The sequence below is a fragment of the Lithobates pipiens genome, unplaced genomic scaffold (assembly GCF_037356315.1).
Source record: "Lithobates pipiens isolate NorthernLeopardFrog02 unplaced genomic scaffold, aLitPip1_a1.2 Scaffold_19, whole genome shotgun sequence".
In the NCBI taxonomy this organism is placed as follows: Eukaryota; Metazoa; Chordata; class Amphibia; order Anura; family Ranidae; genus Lithobates; species Lithobates pipiens.
Genome location: NW_027507764.1, coordinates 106,692,023 through 106,715,907, shown reverse-complemented (window position 1 = coordinate 106,715,907; position 23,885 = coordinate 106,692,023). Strand labels below are relative to the sequence as shown.

General features: G+C 42.0%; 1 protein-coding gene across 1 annotated transcript in view; it reads right to left on the bottom strand.

Moving 5' to 3' along the window:
* The window catches only part of PTPRN2 (protein tyrosine phosphatase receptor type N2), a 1,275,947-nt gene that overhangs the window by 817,744 nt on the left and 434,318 nt on the right, over positions 1-23,885 (bottom strand). The window contains exons 4-5 of the mRNA XM_077491142.1: positions 14,536-14,653; positions 9,444-9,606 (exon numbers count right to left, since the gene is read on the bottom strand). Of these exons, the coding sequence (XP_077347268.1) occupies positions 9,444-9,606; positions 14,536-14,653 (281 nt within the window). The remainder of the gene's footprint in view (positions 1-9,443; positions 9,607-14,535; positions 14,654-23,885) is intronic.

Below are 23,885 nucleotides of genomic sequence, written 5' to 3'. Positions count from 1 at the left end.
TTGGAAAAATGTTGCCTAGTCTGATGAGTCTCAATTTCAGCTGTGACATTTAGATGGTAAGGTCAGAATTTGGCGTAAACATGAAAGCTTGAATCCATCCTACCTTGTATCAACAGTTCAGGCTGGTGGTGGTGGTGTAATAGTGTGAGGGATATTTTTTTGTCATACTTTGGGCCCCTTAGTACCAATTGAGTATGATTTAAAAACCACAGCCTACCTGAGTATTGTTGCTGACCATGTCCATCCCTTTATGACTACAGGTGTACCCATCTTCTGATGGCTCCTTCCAGCAAGATAATGCACCATGTCACAAAGCTCAAATCTTCTCAAACTGGTTTCTTTAAACATGACAATGAGTTCACTGTACTCCAATGGCCTCCACAGTCACCAGATCTCAATCCAATACAGAACCTTTGAGACATGGTGGAATGGGAGATTCGCATTATGGATGTGCAGTTGACAAATCTGCAGCAACTGCGTGATGCTATCATGTCACTATGGACCAAAATATCTGAGGAATGTTTCCAACATCTTGTTGAATCTATGCCACGAAGAATTAAGGCAGTTCTGAAGGCAAAATGGGGTCCAACCTGGTACTAGGAAGGTGTACCTAATAAGTGTACCTTAGACAGCTGTCACCAGAATGTTTTGCCTTAACACACACTTCACTACCTCATTTAAAATAATAATTAAAAAAAAGTTTGGGTTTAAACATTACCTAAGGTCCTAGGCACATTTCACTCTCAGAGCTGGATACTTGGCGTGTAGTGTGTTAATACAGATGGGCACCAGTCACTTTAGTTAGTCTTTGTATATTTATTGCTGAGCACTCAAGGAAAATAGGGTGGAGGAGCAGGGTACCTGAAAACACAGCAGTAACTTCTCCGTACAGCTGCTGCTATGCCTTCTTACATTTAGCATATTCTTTCTTTCACACTCTATACACACACACAGTGTGGACAGGCTGATCAAGATCCCTAATCTGAAGGTCAACTGGGAGGTTCTGGTGTCTGCTCCCCACTGGCACCAGTTTAGTTCCACTTACTCTAAGGGCTCATTACCACATGCAGCATCCTTTGTTATCCCTTCCCACTGTTGATTGCTTTTTAGAGGGTGGTTGACAGATGGCTGAAAAGCGATATGTCACCTCCTCCCCTCCTGTTTTAACCCTAAAATGGCCAAACCACAATGCAAGGTGGCTGTGACGTGGCCCCATTAATTTTATTAGGTTATGTTTGGTGCTGGTACTGCCTTTGTCTTTGTTTATGTAGACAGTCCAGGGGTGGTAAAACCGTGGTTCAACCACCTGCTTTTACTGCCCCCTGGGCATGTCTGAAGAGGCCGATTTGGGCAATCACAGGTGCTTTACTCTTGTTGTAGGAGATCTAATTCCATATCTAAATTGCAGCGTCCTGACAGAATGTTCTGAAAAAAAAGAAAAGAATGACATTTTATAGCCCAGCTCCATCTGTAGTAGAGCCCAGAAATGGAAAGATCGTTCTGTAAGGTTGCTCCAAACTAGGGTTGCCACCTTTTCTTAAAGCTAAACCCAAACACTTTAGTGGCACATGGCAATTTTGGTTTTCATAACATACATTAAAGGGTTGTAAAAGACCTGAGATACCTTTGGGTGCACCAAGGAGAGTAAAAATGTGGCATGCTCTCCGGGGATGAGACTCGTGGAACCATTCAGAGAAGCGAAGGTTGTTCATACCAGTAAAGAAGGAGCGGGCCTCCACCTAAGGAAGCTCTACATAATGGTGCAACTGAGGCTGCTTTGGGGCAACTCAGATGTTCAGGTGACCCCTTTTCCCCTATGTGTAAGTAGATGACCCTCACATGGTAGGAGGTATATCACAATTAACCTACATTGTTATGTTCATTTCTGCTATTGTCATTGCACTTGGATGATGTTTTCCATGTTTCTATGTCCTTTTAATAAATAAATAAAATAAAATAAAAATAAAAAAAATGTGGCATGCTTAGCACGCCACGGTGAACAGTGGGTGTGGCCTAATTGTGTTAACAGATATCAACAGATTTCTGTGTGACTATCCCGGTTACTTAGGAAGCTGCAGTCTGGTCTGACTAACATGTCGGGGTTTCAGGCAGACTGAAACGCATGACTCAAAACCCAAATTTTCCAGGCGAATCCCGGACAGGTGGCAACCCAATTCCAAACAATCTTTTCTCAACCAGGGTTCCATGGAACCCTAGTGTTCCTCCTGAGTTTTGGAGTAATGCCGCGCACACACGACCGGACTTTTCAACATCAAAAGTCAGACGAAATGATTCCGGCAGACCATTCGATCGTGTGTGGGCTGCAGCGGACTTTTGATTTGCAAAAGTCTGACAGACTTTAGAAATGGAACATGTTTAAAATTTTTCCGCCAGAACTCCGCCGGACCCAGTTCCTACCGAGAAATCCGCCCGTGTGTATGCTAGTCCGACGGACAAAAACCGACGCGAGGGAAGCTATTGGCTACTGGCTATGAACTTACTTATTCTAGTCCAGTCGTACGTCATCACGTTCGAATCCTTTGGACTTTGGTGTGATTGTGTGTGGCCAAGTCCGTTCATTCGGAAAGTCTGTCAGAACTCTGTCAGAACTCCGTCGAAAGTCTGTCGGACCTAGTCCCTCGAAAAGTCCGGTCGTGTGTAAGCGGCATTAGGAATTCTGTAGCAGGGAGCAGTTCTAAACTGATCTCCCACCCACACTGACCAGCAATAGGAGGCAACTGTCCATTGAATACTAAAGTACTATAAGGGGTAATTTTACACTGATCACTAACATTAGGGGATACCACACTACCGTCTGCATTTCTTTTTATCATACCATTATTCATTTCATTTCACAATCACTACTGGAAATAATTTTGTTGAATACAACAGGTGGTGTTAAAGATAATTTGCCCTGGGTGTCAAATACTCTAAGCACACAATGTTCTAATTCTCTTATTTAAAACGTTCCACAACTCACCAATCTCACATATGCCGTGAGCTGTGGGGATCATTTTTAGCAGAGGTTCCCCGAGACCTGAAAATCATTTCAAGGGTTCCTCTGTGACAAAGAAGTTGAGAAAGGTTGAGAAAGGCTGCTCCAAACATTTATCACCTTCCCTGAGCTCAGAGAACTGGTCTATCTACTTAGTGATTATCTAGGGAGGATACATATTCAGAACTCTTCTCCAGAACAGACTAACGGAACCTACTCAAAAGCAGCTAGCAGAAGCAACAAATAACTTGGAAAAATAAACTATTTTAGCACGCACAACCGTAAAACAAAAAGTCACCTGCGTATACCTGCCTTTCATAACCTGAGTTCTGGGAACACCAGGGGATGAGCCACGTGAGAGCATAGGCCAGCTATTCCTGATTGTATTCTGAGAACCAGTAAGCTGCATAACACAGTCTTATGTGACAAAAGAAACTGAAGCCAAGGGAAGGGTAAAAACAGATGGCTGAGCTGAGGTTTTACCATCCCCAACCCAAACACCCACTTACAGTCTTAATCTTGACAGGCTGCAAGATTTGTAATAAAGCTTTTCTTATGATGATGCTATCAGAGTGCAGCCTGTCATTCTTTTGGCATGTTTGGAAGATGGAGCGGGGACGTACTAGTGGGCAGGCACCTGGAATTTGCATTCAGCACAGTGGGGAGGATATGTGCACGTTGTTTTCTCTGACTTTTCTACCAAAGACCTTGTCAAGATATATTTTAAGGCTTCCTGACCACTTTCATTCATCCATGAAATGGAAAAATATGAGGGCTGCTTCAGCCTATCGCAGCAACAAACAAGTTGCAGCCTCCAGCTCTGTGCCGATACAGACTTTCTTCTTCTCTGAACAGTTTCTCTGTCATTTAGGTGGTTGTATGTTGTTCTAATTCAAGTACCTGTCCTATCAGGCGTGACAGGTCTGGGCATATATATATATATATATTGTCAGGTGTTTGCTCAAGTGGGGATCACCTTCAGGTTTTCTTAAAAGCAGACTTGCATGGAAATTTAACAAACAAAACAGAAAATAAATCTGTGCCATCCAGGCACTAACTAAACATATCCGGTTCCTAAGGCCCCTTTGACACTGGGGCGGTGTGGGCATCGGCGGTAAAGCGCCGCTATTTTTAGCAGCGATTTACCGTCGTTTTAGCGGCGGTCTGTGGGCACTAGCGGGGTGGTTTTAACCCCCGCTAGCGGCCGAAAAAGGGTTAAAACCGCACCGCAAAGCTCCGCTGCAGCGGCGCTTTGCCGGCGGTATTGCCGCGCTGTCCCATTGATTTCAATGGGTAGGAGCGGTTTAGGAGCGGTGAATACACCGCTCCTTCACCGCTCCAAAGATGCGGCTAGCAGGACTTTTTTCACTGTCCTGCCAGCGCACCGCTCCAGTGTGAAAGCCCTCCGGCTTTCACACTGGAGTGAAAGGGGCCGGTTTTTTTCAGGCGCTACACAGGCGCTATTTTTAGCGCTGTAACGCCTGAATACCGCCCCAGTGTGAAAGCAGCCTAACTCACAGGTGAAGGGCTTCTACCAGTCACCCACAAAACAAAGATTATGCAAACCAGCTCTCTCAGGTTTTTGGCTTCTTGAGTCCCAGGCCAAGAGCAATCCTTTGCTCTAGTCCTGCTTAATTTTTACCACCTGTTGGTGGACACAACTGGACCGCAAATCTGGACAGGAACCAACCCTGCCAAGGTGGCTGGTAAAACCCGGTCCAGATTCCACCTTAGTTCTCGGCAAATGAACGCAGGCAGGGTGAAGCATAACATCCATCAAACACCTCGCCTTTCATAATGTCACTATATATATATATATATATATATATAGTGACATTATCCCTTTCATGACTAAGCCTATTTTTGGAATTTGGTGTTTACAAGTTAAAATCCATATTTTTTGCTAGAAAATTACTTGGAACCCCCAAACATTATATATATTTTTTTAGCAGAGACTCTAGAGAATAAAACGGCGATTGTTGCAATATTTTATGCCACACGGTATTTGCGCAGTGGTGTTTTAAACGCAACTTTTTGGGAAAAGGGACACTTTCATGAATAAAAAAAAAAAAAACAGTAAAATTAGCCCAATTTTTTTGCGTAATGTGAAAGATAATGTTACGCCGAGTAAATAGATACCAAACATGTCACACTTTATAATTGCGCGCACTTGTAGATTGACGACAAAGTACGGTACCTAAAAATCTCAATAGGCGACGCTTTCAAAAATTTTTACGGTTGCCAGGTTAGCGTTACAGAGGAGGTCTAGTGCTAGAATTATTGCTCTCGCTCTGACGATCGCGGCGATACCTCACATGTGTGATTTGAACACCGTTTACATACGCGGGCGCGACTTCCGTATGCGTTTTCCGTATGCGTTTTCTTTGCTTCGCAAGCTCGCGGGGACGGCGGGCGCTTTAAAAAAAATTTTTTTATTTTTTTATTTATTTTATTTATTTTAAAATAACTAAATTGTTTTAAAAAAAAAAATAATAAATTGATCACTTTTATTGCTGTCACAAGGAATGTAAACATCCCTTGTGAAAGTAATAGGTGGTGACAGGTCCTCTTTATGGAGGGATCGGGGGTCTAAAAGACCCCCCACCCCTCCTTTACACTTCAATGTATTCAGATCGCCGAAAACGGCGATTCTGAATACCGGATATTTTTTTAAAACCGGCGCCATTGGCAGCTGAGTAAACGGGAAGTGACGTCATGACGTCGCTTCCGTGTTTACGATGAGGAGACTGGAACGAAGCCGATTACGGCTTCGTTCCAGTTCCTCCGCAGCAGCCGGAGGCATCGGACACGGAATCGGTGCTCCCGATCGAGCGGGAGCACCGGTAGCAGCGGCGAGAGGCGGCGGGAGGGGGGACGTCCCCTCCCGCTCCTCCGGCATAACAGCCGAGCGGCTTTTAGCCGCATCGGTTGTTATACCTGGATAGCCAATCGCCTGCTGCAAAAAACGGTACCGGGATGATGCCTGCAGGTGCGGGCATCATCCCGGTATAACCCCCGGAAGCCGAGTACGCACATCTGCGTACGCTCGGCGGGAAAAGGGTTATATATATATATATATATATATATATATATATATATATATATATATATATATATATACATACATATACACTACAATACAAAAAGTATTGGGACACTTGCCTTTACATGCACATGAACTTTAATGGCATCCCAGTCTTAGTCCGTAGGGTTTAATATTGAATTACAGTAGCCCACCCTTTGCAGTTATAACAGCTTAAACTCTTCTGGGAAGGCCGTCCACAAGGTTTAGGAGTGTGTCTATAGGAATGTTTGACCATTCTTCCAGAAGCACATTTGTGAGGTCAGCCACTGATGTGGACGAGAAGGCCATTTTAGGGCTTCTTGACTACTTTCATTCATCCATGAAAAGGAAAAATATAAGGATTGCTTCAGCCTATCATAGCAATAAAGTATTTGCAGCCTTGTGGCTATTTTACCACATCTCTTAGTCTGTTTAGCAATCTTTTGGTCTTCTCAGCAATCAGCACAAACTATCTTCTTCTCTTGACATTCACTCTCTCATTTAGGTCATATGTTGGTCTAATTCGCCTGTTCTATCAAGCTTGACAGGTCTGGACACAGACTACAGCATGTCCTCACAAGCACTGCCTCTGCAGCAATGGCTTCCACAGGGGCCCTGACTGAGCTCAGAGTTTTCCCCATTTGTGAGAAAACCCAACCAGTTTCCAAGTACATCCCTCCACTTGGCTACCAGAATTGAATCTCACAGTGTTGTTTATCACATCAATGCTGTTCATAACTTTCACAAGATACCTGTATAGTTACATAGTTAGTAAGGTTGAATAAAGACACCAGTCTATCCAGTTCAATCTGAGTGAGTGTCTACAATTGTCCCTATCCCTGTACATTGCACACTCACATCAGTCCCTGTCCTCAAGGAGCCAACAATCCAAGGTGCCCATTCATATACTAGGGCCAATTTTGGAGAGAAGCCAATTAACCTACCTGCATGTCTTTGGAGTGTGGGAGGAAGCCAGACTACCTGGAGGAAACCCACACAGGCACAGGGAGAACATGCAAACTCCAGGCTGGTAGTGTCGTGGTTTGGATTCAAACCAGCAACCCTTCTTACTGCTAGGTGAGAGTGCTAACCACTACACCACTGTGCTGCCCACCAACATATATAGATATATCCTACCAAGCAGTGTAGAATGGGCGGCGCTAAATACTCACTCAGTGAATAGGCGAATAATACACAATCTCAACTCAAATGTATCCAAAAAAGTATACACATAACATAAATAACCTTGGTTGTTACCACTTTAAACTATAATAGCAACACCCTGTGAAGTGAATAGTTGCAATAGATTCTATGAATAAGTAAATAAATAAATAAAGTGTTTTAAAACACAAAGAGTCCAACGTTCATTAGATAGTGACCAGTGAATCAATTATAATTATAATTTATAAAGACATCCAGAAACACTCCTCCACCACACCACCGTAACTGTGACTTCAATCCCCTTATGTGCACACAGTCACCGGCTGGTTATGCCTCACACTGCCGTGTTTGGCTATAGAGGCTTAAACCCTCTTTTCACAGGGATGAAGAGTGACAGATCTTCAGGTGTCAGTCAGAGGCAAATGCACAGCTCCCAATTAATCCTCTTTACACACTCCACATGTAAATGAAAAAAACACAGCCTCCGATAGTGTAAAACCTTCACACACTTTAATCTCATAACATTTCACTGCATTGCACTCACATGTGGAATATCAAAGGCACACCATAAACAAATTTCACAGCACTCCAAGACCAAAGTAGCTGGATAATGGATGGCCACAGCAGACTCAGGGCTTACGAGATAGCAAGATAGCAGCTGTAAGGCTCACCACTCCTCGCCCCAGCCCCTGTCAGTAGCCACTCTGTGTATGTTGGTCAGCGTTCCGTGTCTACCTTGATCGCTCTGTAGCCATGCCCCGACATGTTTCGTCATAGAATTGACTTAATCATGGGAATCCCCTGATTAAGTAAATTCTATGAAGAGACATGTCGGGGGCGTGGCTACATTGGGAGCTGCATTTGCATCTGACTGACACCTGAAGATCTCCCTGCGACACTCATGCTGCCCCAGACCATGACACTCCCACCACCATGCTTGACTGTAGGCAAGACACACTTGTCTTTGTACTCCTCACCTGTTTGCTGCCACACACGCTTGACACAATCTGAACAAAATAAATGTATCTTGGTCTCATCAGACCACAGGACATGGTTCCGGTAATCCATGTCCTTAGTCTGCTTGTCTTCAGCAAACTGTTTGTGGGCTTTCTTGTGCATCATCTTTAGATGAGGCTTCCTTCTGGGACAATAGCCATGCAGACCAATTTGATGCAGTGTGTGGCGTATGGTCTGAGCACTGACAGGTTGCCCCTCCACGACTTCAACCTCTGGCAGCACTCATGCGTTTATTTCTCAAAGACGACCTCTGATATGACGCTGAGCATTCGCACTCAACTTCTGTGGTCAACCATAGTGAGGCCTGTTCTGAGTGGAACCTGTCCTGTTAAACAGCTGTATGGTCTTGGCCACCGTGCTGCAGCTCAGTTTCAGGGTCTTGGCAATCTTCTTATAGCCTAGGCTTTTTTTCAGTTCCTCAGAGTTCTTTGCCATGCTGTGGCATGTTGAACTTCCAGTGATCAGTATGAGAGGGTGAGGGAGATAACACCAAATTTAACACACCTGTTCCCCATTCACACCTGAGACCTTGTAACACTATAGAGTCACAACACCGGGGAAGGAAAATAGCTAATTAGGCCCAATTTGGACATTTTCACTTAGGGGTGTACTCGCTTTTGTTGCCAGCAGTTTAGACATTAATGGCTGTGTGTTGAGTTATTTTGAGGGGACAGCAAATTTACACTGTTATACAAGCAGTACACTCACTACTTTACATTGTAGCAAAGTGTCATTTCTTCAGTGTTGTCACATGAAAAGGTATAATAAAATATTTACAAAAATGGGAGGGGTGTACTAACTTTTGTGAGACACTGTATATAAACACTAACAATTTATGGTAGCGATAAAGAGATGGATGGATAAGCAGACCAACAAATAACGCATTAAATGGAATCATATTAACCATGTTTTACCTTGAAAAACACTATATTCATTTCCTTTAGCAGCTGTGAAATATTTCTCATAACATTTAAAACACAGAAGCACAAGACTATATGTCACATTCTTACAAAAAGAATGTATCCTTCCATTCGAGAGTCGGTGTGGGAGTGTTATTTATAACGCTGAAGGTCACCAATTACAAAAACATCTTCTAGTGATGAAGGTCAACACTACAACATCAAATAACAAGGTGAGGAAATATGTATGTGTTATCTCGTTCTATACTGGTGTCTGGGAGCTTCTTATTTTAAGAGGTATCATTACCGTAATGGGGGGCTGTTCACTCTTCGTCCTTGGGTAGTAGCTCGGAGCTACAGACTGTGGCAGGATCCCGAGATACTGGAGATATTGGTGAAAAGATTTGGCAAAATTCCTATTAGCTTCCATTTCATAATTTCTGTCACTTTCAGCATTTAAATTCTGACCCCTAAAAGACAGAAGCAAGAACACAAGAGTACATATATCAGTTTATTTAAAGAAAAATTAGCTCACAATTATCAACTTATGCTTAATACAAACTCTACTATTGTGATAGTGAGAGTGAAACAATAAACACTCTCCAGCCAGTTTATTAGGTACACCTGTTCAATTGCTAATCAGCCAACCATATGGCAGCAACTCAATGCATTTAGGCATCTAGACATGGTGAAGATGACTTGCCTAAGTTCAAACCGAGCATCAGAATGGGGAAGAAATGGGATTTAAGTGACTTTGAATGTGGCATGGTTGTTGGTGCCATACGGGCTGGTCTGAGTATTTCAAAAACTGCTGATCTACTGGGATTTTCACATACAACCATCTCTAGGGTTTACAGAGAATGGTCAGAAAAAGAGAAAATATCCAGTGAGCGGCAGTTGTGTGGACAAAAATGCCTCAGTGATGTCAGAGGTCAGAGGAGAAAGGGCTGCCTGGTTCGAGATGATAAATAAGGCAACAGTAACTCAAATAACCACTCATTACAACCAAGACCACAACGGGTGCTACTCCTGTTAGCTAAGAACAGAAAACTGAGGCTACAATTCTCACAGGCTCACCAAAATTGGACAATAGCAGATTGGAAAAACATTGCCCGGTCTGATGAGCCTGCGCCATTCAGATGGTAGGGTCAGAATTTGGCATAAACAACATGAAAGCATGGATCCATCCTGCCTTGTATCAACATTTTAGGCTGGTGGTGTAATGGTGTGGGGGACATTTTCTTGGCACACTTTGGGCCCCTTAGTACCAATTAAGTATTGTATAAACGCCACGGCCTACCTGAGTATTGTTGCTGACCATGTCCATCCCTTTATGATTACAGTGTACCCATCTACTGATGACTACTTCCAGCAGGATAATGCACCATGTCAAAAAGCTCAAATCATCTCAAACTGGTTTCTTGAACATGACAATGAGTTCACTGTACTCCAATGGCCTCCACAGTCACCAGATCTCAATACAATAGAGCACATTTGAGATGTGGCGGAACGGGAAATTCACATCATGGATGTGCAGCCGACAAATCTGCAGGAACTGCTATCATGTCAATAAGGACCAACATCTCAGAGGAATGTTTCCAGCACCTTGTTGAATCTATGTCATGAAGAATTAAGGCAGTTCTGAAGGCAAAAGGGGGCCCAACCCAGTACTAGCAAGGTGTACCTAATAAACTGACCGGTGAGTGTGTATAAATAACATTATAGCCAAAATATTATGGAAAATGTCAGACAGTTCTTATTAAGTGTAAGGGCCTGTTCACACTAGAATGCACTGCATTCTATTTGCACTGCCCTTGCTATCTGCAGTGGGCATCAGTGCAAAGGTAATGACATCTCAAATGCAGGTTGCAAACGCAGTGCGTTTGACTGCATCGGCCCGCACTGGATCACATGGTACAAAGGTTCCTATGTGATTCCAATGCAGTTTATAGTGTGAATGGACCCTAAAAGTATACCTGAATGCAAACTTTTTTTTTTACGATCTTAAGATTTGCATAGAGTGGTGAGGAGTTAGAACGCCTGTCGTCATTGTACTGCTGTCTGTGTCACAATTAAATAGATTTGCATTCTCTAATTGCCTTGATCATCAGTATCACCAGGAATGAAGGTGAGGGTAAATCCAAAATTTTGAGTTGCCACCAGGGCAGGGATAGAGGATAGATCTTCCAACTGGAACACTTGTTCCTGTGACTACAATCCCTTACATTAGAAAACTATCCTCTTACTTCCTTATTGAGTCAAGAGAACAGGAAATTAAGGGAAATCTCCCTAATGAGACACAGAAAAACTGATAGCAGTGTTTGCTGGGAGCTTGGAGCTGGGGTTGCGTACATCCCTTTGGTGGTGCTACTGTTAAAAATACTTACTACTTAAAATAAAGCAGAATTGCTCAAGTTTCACCCAAGCTTTATCAGGTTACTTACATCATAATCACCTGTTCAATTTAAAAAATAATAAAATGAACTTGAAACATGAAAAATATGTTTTGCACTTACATTTATCTTGGGGACTTTGTTGTAAATTTGGTTATTAATTATTAAAACATATCTCTGTTAAAAAATATGACCCCCATAACAGTAGTAGTATACAGTATATGCATATACAGTTGTATTATCAATATGCTGGCTGCCGGTTTAAGGGCTATGAGGTGCATTTATAAATCAAAATTAGATGTACATTTATTGAAAAGGCTAGAAAAGTTTATACAACAGTATTTTCAAACATTTGCAAACCTTTAAATCCCTTTAACCACTTCAATACAGGGCACTTAAACACCTTCCTGCCCAGACCAATTTTGAGCTTTCAGCATTGTTGCACTTTGAATGACACTTGCGCGGTCATGCTACACTGTACCCAAATTACATTTTTATCATTTTTTTTCCCATAAATAGAGCTTTCTTTTGGTGGCATTTGATCACCTCTACGGTTTTTATTTTTTGCTAAACAAATAAAAAAAGACCGAAATTTTTGAAAAAATATGTTTTTTTTTGTTTCAGTTTCAAAACTTTGTAAATAAGTAAGTTTTCTCCTTCACTGATGGGCACTGATGGGGCTACACTGATGGGCACTGATAAGGCAGCACTGATGGGCACCGATGAGGTGGCACCAATGAAGTGGCACTGATGAGGTGGTATTGATGGACACTGATATGTGGCACTGATAGGCAGCACTGATGGGCACTGAAAGGCAGCACTGATAGGTGGCGCAAATTGGCACTGATAGCTGGCACAGATTGGCATGGATAGGCGGCATGGATGGGCATGGATAGGCGGCACAGATGGGCATGGATAGGCGGCACAGATGGGCATGGATAGGCACTGATAGGTGGCACGGATGGGCACTGATAGGCGCCACAGATTGGCACTGATAGGCGGCACAGATTGGCACTGATAGGCGGCATTGTATTTTATTATACTGTACCGATGGATGCCAATCAGTGCCAAACAATAATACATGCCAATCAGTGATGCCCATTGTGGGCACTGATTGTCATCCATTGTGGGCACTGATTGGCATCCATTGTGGGCACTGGCTGGCATCCCTGGTGGTCTAGGGTGGCATACCTTGTGCTGAGCATCCCTGGTGGTCTGGTGGCATCCCTGGTGGCCCAGTGTGGGCATCCTCGGGGGGGCTGCACTGATAATCAATTAGCACAGACTCCCCCTGTCAGAGGAGCAGCCGATCGGCTCTCCTCTACTCGCGTCTGACAGAGGTGAGTGAGGAAAAGCTGATCATCGGCTCTTCCTATTTACACTGTGCTCAGCCGTGATTGGTCACGGCTGATCACGTGGTAAAGAGTCTCCGTTGGAGACTACCGAGATCATAGTTGCAGGGTGTCAGACTGACACCCCGCAACAACGATCGCCGCGATGCGCGTGCCCGGGGGTGCACAGCGGCTCAAAATCCTGATCACGTCATATGACGTCCGGTCTGGATATTTAAACCACTTTGCCGCCGTGTTTCTGTTATAGGGCGGGCGGCAAGTGGTTAAATCCTTTAATTCTGGGTAGCCAGATGAGACAATTTTGCAAAGACCTGCACCAGATTTATCACTGTAGATGAGACAGATTTTTTTTAATTAAGAGCACAAAACCTTTCATTTAAATATATTTCTTAATAGCCACGCAGTATATACATCTTCCTTTGTGCAACAAATGCCTTTGCAAACCCAGACATTTCCATACGAACGTAGCGGTGACCTCATCATCAGGCTGTATATAGCCAGTACAGGGAGCAAAGCAGTGGGAAGGAGGAGCCAGCAGGTCCTCCTACTTTAGGCTGCAGAAAACTAAAGAAGAGGGTGAATACATGACCAGTCACCCTGCACAATGAAGGACAGCAACAAAGAATGGCCTTTATTACAGGAGACCCCTAAACAAGGCATAGTGAAGGATTTGTTTCATGCTGAACTACAGCACAGGTCTGGAAGAAGGATACAAAGGATACAATTATTAATCATTTACAAATCTTCCCCTATATATGTGCTTTTTGCCAGTCTCTACACTTAAGTTTTGTTGCTCACCTGCTATGACACATCAGACATAGATGATGAGAATTCATGGGAAGGGCTCAAAGATATTTAAAGCATTGCCTTATTGTAACTTTAAAAGTACCATTCCTTACCATAACTCGAGGTTGGAAGAACCTCAGTCTACATTACTATGTTTCGGTGCAAGGTTTCCTGGATCATGTTCAATGAGCATCTTACAAGCAAGCTGAACAATTCTGTCCTGAAATTAAGGAAGGTATGGGGGCCATAGGCTAAGTATGTTGATATAAAACTTTAGGAATTCTTCCTATCCTGCTCAAGCCTCCCTAAATCTGGCGCCTTTGCAGGCTCATTCTTTGGGTTTCCATTTCCATGTTCTGTCTCTCAGTTTCTTCACCCTCTCCTTTCCGGACCTACTTTCTTATTTTCCAGGTAGGTGCCCTCTTTTTCTTCTCTTTTTCTTCTCTTTTTCTTCTCTTTGTCTTTTACTTTCTTACGGTTGGGGCTAGATCCTGTTTTGTTGGTTATATGTCCACCTAGCCAGCAAGCTCTGGTGGCCTTATTGGCCACTCAGACAGTTTTGGTGTCTATTTTCTGTTTGCATGGTTATGCACCTGTTATTTCACCAATTATGAATTTGCTTATGCTATCAGCATTCTATTGCCGTATTTTGGTTGGGCCTTCGGCCTTTGTGTTTTGTTTTGTTTTTTTGTTTTTTTATTTGTATTTTTACTGCCTTTAATAATAAAAAAGATTTAAAGTCAAAGTACCGTTCCATTACAGTAGTGTTTGGCTGCCATAGAGGAGGAATGCAAATTACCAACCACATAGAAACCTTGTGTAATATATATACAACTAACTGTAGAAGGTAAATAAAAAAATATGTTACCTAGAAGTGCTGGAAACATCAGATGGACGAGATTCAGGTGGCCTGCTGTATACCTTACGAATATTTGATAGTTCCTTTGCAATGATATGTTGGGTGTAGTCATCTTTCCAAGTCAAGCCTAAACCAAGACACAAAGGTGTTAATATGAGATAATAGATGTGCTGATGTCTACAATCTGGAGTTATAATCAGTCTATTCCAACATGCTTTGAATTTGAATTTATTTGCAATATATTTTCTGACAATGTCAGACTACAGCTCTTGAGATAAGTATCAGGCCCACAGACATATATATAAAAAAATGTGGATCAGGTAAAGCGTGAGGACTTAATAACACTTGATCTAGGGGAGGACTTGGAACCACAGGCCTGGGGGGAGGGCACTGCGACCAAATAGTTCTTTCTTGGTAGATTTCTGTGGAGTAAACAAAGAGTACCATGGTGCTGTAGTTATTAGTGGGCATTGAGAAAAGTAGGTGTCCTTAAAGGACATAGTTTCTTGTGACATATCTCTTCACATCTTCCAGCATCAGCTTCCTTTGCAGTTCTTGGCACTCGATCATCGGACATCTTAGAATTGTAAAGAAAGTAAGTGCTGGAAAATGGAAAATCTCACTTTGCTAGACTGAACAGTGAGTAGGAAGCTATTTAATGACCTGCATGCAGGTCCCAAATTGATTAGGTCAGAGTTGTGAAGAATCTCCAATCAGGGTCACCAGCCCAACATATCTTATTAGTACTGGCCCAGGGGGCAAATGCTCCCCAGCCTCCAAGCACAATCCTCCCTAATGATAACCAAAGAATTGAGGGCATGAATGTTTGCGATATTATAGGATCAGATACACTCCACCCAAACCTTTTACCAGAAAACGATGTATTGTTCTAGGCATTTTTATATTGCAACACTCAACATTGTGCATTTATATGTGTTTCTACAATATCCGAAAAAAGTAAAATAACTGTTCTACAGTTCTTAATTTGTTGATTTTATACAACATATAAGCTTATTGATTTCTAAAATGTTATTAAATGATTCACTTCTTGTCAATTTCAGTTGTTCAAGTAATTGAAAAAGCATCTTTCTATATTGGAGAATTTTTTTTAACTGTTATTTGAAAATGATGACTTGCATTGAAAAGAATGTTCTCTGACTACCAGAAATTCTAAGAGCAAAACAATTATCTGTATGCTGTGGAAGGTACACAGAGTTGTGAGCCACTGCAAATTCAAATTGCACTTCCATGTTTATCTCCTACATTTCATTATCTGTGGAGAAAACTAATTGGTAAACAAAATCAGTTCCAATAAACATGAGAATATTTCCCCTGAAGAAGCTTTACAATGTTTTTTTTAAGTGTTTGATTCTCAGAATATTTTAAAAGGCAACTCCAGGCAAACAGCTAAATAAAGAGATGTAAAAACGTACAGTGCCTTGCAAAAGTATTCACCCCCCTTGGCTTTTTACCTATTTTGTTACATTACAGCCTTTAGTTCAATGTTGTTTTTTAAATCTGAATTATATGTGATGGATCAGAACACAATAGTCTAAGTTGGAAAAGTAAAATTAGAAAAATGTATACAAAAAAATATTTTTCAGAAATAAAAAAATGATAATTGGCATGTGCGTATGTATTCACCCCCTTTGTTATGAAGCCCATAAAAAAAGCTCTGGTGCAACCAATTACCTCCAGAAGTCACATTATTAGTGAAATGATGTCCGCCTGTGTGCAATTTAAGTGTCACATGATCTGTCATTACATATACATTCCTTTTTGAAAGGCCCCAGAGGCTGCAACACCTAAGCAAGAGGCACCACTAACCAATCACTGCCATGAAGACCAAAGAACTCTCCAAACAAGTAAAGGACAATGTTGTTGAGAAGTACAAGTCAGAATTAGGTTATAAAAAAATATACAAATCTTTGATGATTGCTAGGAGCCCCATCAAATCTATCATAACCAAATGGAGAGAACATGGCACAACAGCAAACCTGCCAAGAGACGGCCGCACACCAAAACTCACGGACCGGGCAAGAAGGGCATTAATCAGAGAGGCAGCAGAGACCTAAGGTAACCCTGGAGGAGCTGCAGAGTTCCACAGCAGAGACTGGAGTATCTGTACATAGGACGACAATAAGCCGTACGCTCCATAGAGTTGGGCTTTATGGCAGAGTGTCCAGAAGAAAGCCATTACTTTCAGCAAAAAACAAAATGGCAGGTTTTGAGTTTGTGAAAAGGCATCTGGGAGACTCCCAAAATGTATGGAGGAAGGTGCTCTGGTTTCACAAGACTAAAATTTAACTTTTTGGCCATATAAAGAAAACACGCAAACCCAACACATCACATCACCCAAAGAACACCACCCCCACAGTGAAACATGGTGGTGGCAACATCATGCTGTGGGGTTGTTTTTCAGCAGTCGGGACTGGGAAACTGGTCAGAGTTGAGGGAAAGATGGATGGTGCTAAATACAGGGATATTCTTGAGAAAAACCTGTACCACTCTGTGTCTGATTTGAGGCTAGGACGGAGGTTTACCTTCCAGCAGGACAATGACCCCAAACACACTGCTAAGGCAACACTTGAGTGGTTTAAGGGGAAACATGTAAATGTGTTGGACTGGCCTTTTCAAAGCCCAAACCTCAATCCAATAGAAACTCTGTGGTCAGACTTAAAGACTGCTGTTCACAAGCGCAAACCATCCAACTTGAAGGAGCTTGAGCAGTTTTGCAAGGAGGAATGGGCAAAAATCCCAGTGGTAAGATGTGGCAAGCTCATAGATACTTATCCAAAGCAACTTGGATCTGTGATAGCCACAAAATGTGGCTCTACAAAGTATTAACTTTAGGGGGGGTGAATAGTTATGCACATTGACTTTTTCTGTTATTTTTTTTTAACCTATTTGTTGTTTGCTGCACAACTTCAAAGTTGTGGGCATGTTCTGTAAATTAAATGATGCAAATCCTCAGACAATCCATGTTAATTCCAGGTTGTGAGGCAACAAAACATGAAAAATGCTAAGGGGGTGAATACTTTTGCAAGGCACTGTATATAGGGACAGTTTATCTGCCAAACATTTTTATAAACACTGCGACTATTCTTGTCATCTCCCTATAACTGCTCTATTTATAGATACATAACATAAGGTGGGTGACAGCGTAGTTTGGAAACTGCAGTTCTATGGATTGGTTGTCACTAACCACATCCTGTCTGCTTTATGTATCTCCATATTGGTCACACTGACTGGTGTTTCACAAACTGCTGTGACTAAAAACACGCACGCATCATTAATTCCAGGAGGAGAAAAGCTTAGGGAGTCAATGGTGGAGAAGGATCTGGATGGTCTGGTAGATGTAATAATAGCATGCAATGCCAAGTTGCAGTTTCTAAAGCTAGCAAAATCATTTCTTGTGTTAACAGAATTATAGTCTGCTACCGATAGCTACAGCTATCATTTTGCCCCTGTACAAAACATTAATAAGACCTTATTTGGAATATGCAATTCAGTTTTGGGCACCGGTTCACAAAAAGGATATTGGAGAACTGGAGAAAGTGCAGAGAAGGGCAACCAAACTGATATGAGGCATCAGCTCAGCTATGAGGAAAGATTAGAGGAACTGAGTTTATTCTCTCTTGAAAAGAGGAGATTAAGGGAGGATATAAGCAATATGTATAAATAAATAAGTGGTCCATATAGTGAACTTGGTGTTGAGCCATCAACTTTCAGGTCATCACAGAGGACAAGGGGGCACTCTTTACATCGGAAGGAAAAAAATAATTTAACCTCCAAATCCAGAAAGATTTCTTCATAGTAAAGCCTCGTACAAAAGATCGGATTTTCCGCAGACAAAACCTCAGACTTTTGTCCGAAGGGTGTTGGCCAGGAACTTGTCTTGCATACAAACGGCAAGGAACTGTCGGCCAACAAACACGAACGTAGTGACATACTACATGGTTTTTCAGCGCCACCCTTTGGGCACCTTCTGCTAATTTCATGTTAGTAGAAGTTTGGTGAGTGTTGGTTCGTGCTTTTAATTTCGTGCTTTTCATTTAGCGCTTTCCAGTTTGCGCTTTTCATTTTGTTTCTGAATGGCCGTTCATCAACCAGACATGTTGCGCAATCGGAGGAGATAACATGCTATTTATTATTGGCCTTGGAGTTATTGATTTGACCCAAGTCCAGTCCAGGAACAGGAGGAGGAGGATTTATTGAACCAAAAATTGTCTGCTTTATTAATCATGACCAATTATTTCATATGCCTTTGCTGCGAGAGCTCCAGGAGAATAATCCAGATGATTTTCGGAATTATCTCCGGATGACGGACCCCTGCTTTCACCAACTCTTGGCTGACCCCCTATATTAAGAAGCAAGACACATGCATGAGGCTTTTATTTTATTTTTTGGTTGAATAATAATGATTTGATTTGTTATATTTTCTATATTTTTGGATGCATAGAATGCACTTCTTGGTTAAGTTCTATTTTATTTGTTTTCTTTTTTGAATGCACAATAAATAAATTGTGGAGAATAATACTTGGCTATATGTTTTACTTCAAATGACAGTTTGGGAGTATTATTATTATTATTATTATTATAATACAGGATTTATATAGCGCCAACAGTTTGTGCAGCTCTTTACAACATCAGGAGAGACAGTACAATTACAATACAATTCAATACAGGAGGGCCCTGCTCGTTAGAGCTTACAATCTAAAAGGGAGGGTCAAGTGGAACAGATGGTAGTAGCTGTGAGGGATGATCAGATGGACAAAATGAAAATACTGTTGTTAGGTGTGGGTAGGATAGGCTTCTCTGAAGAGGAGGGTTTTCAGGGACCGTATAAGGCCGCGTACACACACGGGGACTGTTCGCTCAACCTTGTTCGTCAAACAGTTTCAGCGGACAGTCCGCTCAAAATTAGCATGGACGGACTTGCCCACACACGACGAACGAACAGTCCGCTGAAACCGTGCGCGATGACGTGAACGGCACGTACGATGGGACTAGAAAACGACGTCCTATACACTGCAATGCAAACTTCGGCGTGTAAATCCTTTCTGAGCATGCGCGGAACTTAGTTTGATGAACAAGCCTACACACGAGGGGACTGTCCGCTCAAACAAAGTTTCAGCGGACAGTTTTTCGGAAATTCCGAAAAACTTTGTTCAGCAGACTGTTCGCTGAAACTGTCCACTGAAAGCCCACACACGAGCGGACTGTCCGCCGAAACACTGTTCAGCGGACAAAGTTGGGTGAACAGTCCCCGCGTGTGTACGCGGCCTTAAAGCTAATGGAGTAGGAGATAGACAGACAGAGTAGGCAGTTACATTTAAATTAATACAATGTAAAATTGACAAGGGACACCAACAGCTGTATCTTTGATCTTAAAAACTACTAGATAATGGTGTTGTGGTAACTTGCCAAAAAAAAAAAAAAGCATAATAATATTATTTTGATATCACTAGAAAAAAAAAAGCCTTTGAAAATTCGTTTGCAATAACTCCATCAGTATTAACTGCAAAGCAGCTTCATTATTATCCCATTAAAGAAGAAGAGAATTGTGCGCTGCATTTCGAGATTTCATAATTTGCCACGTCACGATTGTTAATTCTCCATTACGAACGCTAGTTTACGAGATCGACCGCTTCTGGCTCATCCTTGCTTCCGAGCATGTGTGTTTGTACTTTTGTCCAACGGACTTGTGTATACACGCTCGGAAAATCCGACAACAGCTATTTGTCCGTGGAAAATTTTAAAGCCTGCTATCCAATATTTGTCCGCGGAAAATCCGACAACAATTGTCCGATGGAGCGCACAAAAGGTCAGATTTTCACCAGTAGCCTGATATCACACAATTTTCGTCGGAAAATCCGATCATGTGTACGAGGCTTAAGAGCTGTGTAGAATCGACTCCCTCAAGATCTAGTTTTTGCAAGCTCAGTAGATTTTTTAAAAAGCTAGATGCATTCCTAAATACACTAAATATAACCAGATATTAACATTTATGGGTAATAACAGCAGAGATTGTTGAACCAGAGAATATCTGATTGCCTTCCACGGGATCAGGATAGAATTTTTATTTTTTGGATGCTTTATAGGGGTTTTTTTTTTGCCTTCCTCTGGATCAACTGTGAAGATATGTATATGGTGGCTTTCTGTTTATTTTGTTTATTCATTTTTTCTATCAGTTGAACTATATGGACTCGTGGTGTCTTTTCCTTTTTTTTTAACCTGACTAACTATGTAACTATGATGACCAGCATGACCATGAAGATAATATAAATGTAAAAATTTTCCAGAAACTGATGGTCCAAACAAAATAGCACAAATGTGTGCACAGAATGGAAATGTAATATAAAGTGTAGCTACAATCCAGGGTAAACAACAATCTTCCCATTTACTGCAAGGGTTAAATGCTCATTTATGTCTAAGGCCCCTGAAAAAAAGTACTTTTTCTTACCTGACCCCCACTCCTAAAGGCTCCCTCAACATTGTATTGCCTTGTACACACGGTCAGACATTCCGACCACAAAATCCGTCAGATTTTTTCCGAAACTTGTGTTGCATACACACGGTCTGACAAAGTTGTCGGAAAATCCGAACGTTCGGAACGCGGTGACATTCATTGCGTACGATGGGACTACGTAAAGGCTAATAGCCAATAGTTTTGGTCTCGTAATTTGATCTGAGCATGCGTGGCACTTTGTCCGATCGGAATTCTCTGCAAACGATCGGAAAAGTCATATCGGATTTTTTTTCTCTAAAAAATTTTAGATCCTGCTCTCAAAAAAGTCAGATAGAGCCCACACACGATCGGATTTTCCGACAATATAATCCGGTCTGACTTTTTCCATCAGAATTTCCGACCGTGTGTACAAGGCATAAGACTGATCCCTGCTGGCTCTTCTCCCTAGTGTTTGCAGATAATATGATGTCATCAAGTACAATGCAGAGGCAACAGCTCTGCATTGGACGTGGGACATGAGGATGCCAAAGGACAGCTCAGAAGCCGTAGCAGAAACGAGGAAAGGAAAGTGCCGTTTTCCGGTGAAGCAAGGATCAGGTAAGTAAAACTGCTTATTCCATGACCCTGGACCTAAATGTGCTGTTAAACCTTGTAGAGCAGGGATGCCCCAAAGCAAGGGAGAACCTTTGTTTTCCATGGAGATAGCTTTTACCTGTAGCCAAGTATTGAAATCTAAACCAAACATGGAGCTGTAGCCCACAGCAACCGATCAGGTTTTCATCTTTCAGGAAACAACGTAAGCTATCAATGCAACAGTTTTACTTAAAGTGTTAATAAACCCACAGCAGTAAAATCAGTCTGTATATGCAGTAAAGCGTGCTTGTTATACTTACTGTGGAACCTAAGAAAATAATCATCTGCATGGTGTAAAAAGGCTGCTTGATCCTGTATGCACAGATTCTCCACTACCTGCACTGTTCCCCTGGACAAGTCTGGATAAGACAGAGCCTATGGGGTCAGGCTGCACATGCTCAGTTTGGTGTGTATTGCTAGAGAGTTTTTTTTTTTTATTCTTCTTAGGAGAGTGCATGTGATTAGCAGCAATGTCCAGACATATTCAGACAGAGGGCCAGGATACATGCAGCCTCATAGGACAGCTCAGTGCAGTATGACAACTCATCATACAAGCTTCACCAGGAACTGTGAGAAATCACAAGACTGTTATATACCGCTGATGAGAAAAGGTATTTAGCAGTTTATGTTTACTAAAATAATTGCATTTCCATGTTCTGTGTACTGTGGGAGACCCAGATATAGTGAATGCAGGGTCCTGGATTTAGTAACACTTTAAAGAGGAACTGCAGTCTGCTCACATAATTTGTAATAAAAACATCTTTGCCATTCTGAAGCTTCCCTCCAACCACTTTGCATATTATTTTATATACACTGTGATTCTGTACTTGCCAAATATGCTGCAGAAATCTCCCTCCACTGAGTCTAGCTGAAACCATTTTAACGTTGGGCAGCTTAAGCTGCTGCCTGTTCACTTCCTGGATTTACACAGACACACAGAGGCACAACTCCAGCTCTGCAGCCCTGCAGCTTTCATTGGCCCTCTTATGACTCACCCCCCCTCCCTTCCTGGCAAACTCTCACGAGTGTGAGAGAGAGAGCTGTGCATGATGTCATAAGCCTAGGCTTTTTACCAGACAAGAAATAGGAAGTGCGCTGTATAAGGTATTTACTGATAGAAAAAAAAAGTTTTACTATCCAAAGTTAAAACAACAAGGGCAGAAGATTTAATTAATAGAAAGTTAAAAAAATGACTGAATCCGCTTTAAGTTTTCATAAATCAACCCTATTGTCTCTCTCAAATATTTACGTTAGCTTTCATTATACCAGCCCAAATATTTTGGGGTTTGCTGGCTGATGCCACATACCAGGCTTAATGAAGACATGCATGTAAGACCTCCGCATCACAATGACAGCTGAATCAGAGACCACCGCTGAGTCAAAGCGTATGGTAATTTCCTGTGTGCTTTGTCTTTCTTACCTCACCTAATGGCTGCTCTTGGCTCTGAACCCAATTATAATAATTTACTTTCCCTGGATGAGCGGGATCACAGTGACTCTGTTTGGAGCACATTAATTCCATGTCAGTAACATGGGACTGTACGGCAGGACACCCCGCCACCGATTAACCATCGCTGCTGGAGACCTGTCAACGGTCTATATTCTTAAACTGTATTTTCCTGCTCTCAACAATTTTTATCGGGCCTCTCCGTGAACTACACTTTTCTCACTATAACCATTATTTTATTTCCTCTCTATAGTTCTGATCATCTTAAAGTGTCTTCATAAAAATGTATGTGCAGTCCAACTTTTTTTTTTGTTTGGATAGAGAGGGCAAGGATTGGAACCTTTGACAAGTTTTCATTGTTACACCACTTGCTTACCGGGCAATTTTATCCCCTTTCTGCCTAGGCCAATTTTCAGAGCTGTTGCACTTTGAATGGCAATTGTGCGGTCATACAACACTCTACTCATATAACATTTTAAATTTTTTTAAACATTTTTCACACAAACAGAGCTTTCACACAAACCAAAAAAAGACTGAAAATTGTGTTATAAAATTTTGAAAACAGGTAATTTTTAACCTTCATAGATGTGCACTGATGAGGCTGCACTGATGGGCACTAATAGGCTGCACTGATGGACACTGATAGTCACTGAAGAGGCGGCACTGCTGGGCACTGATAGGTGCCACTGAGGAGGCGCTGGTGGCACTGATAAGGGCACGGATAAGGCTGCACTGATGGGCACTGAGAAGTGACATTGATAGGCAGCATTGATAGGTGACACTGATGATGAGTCACTGATGGGCACT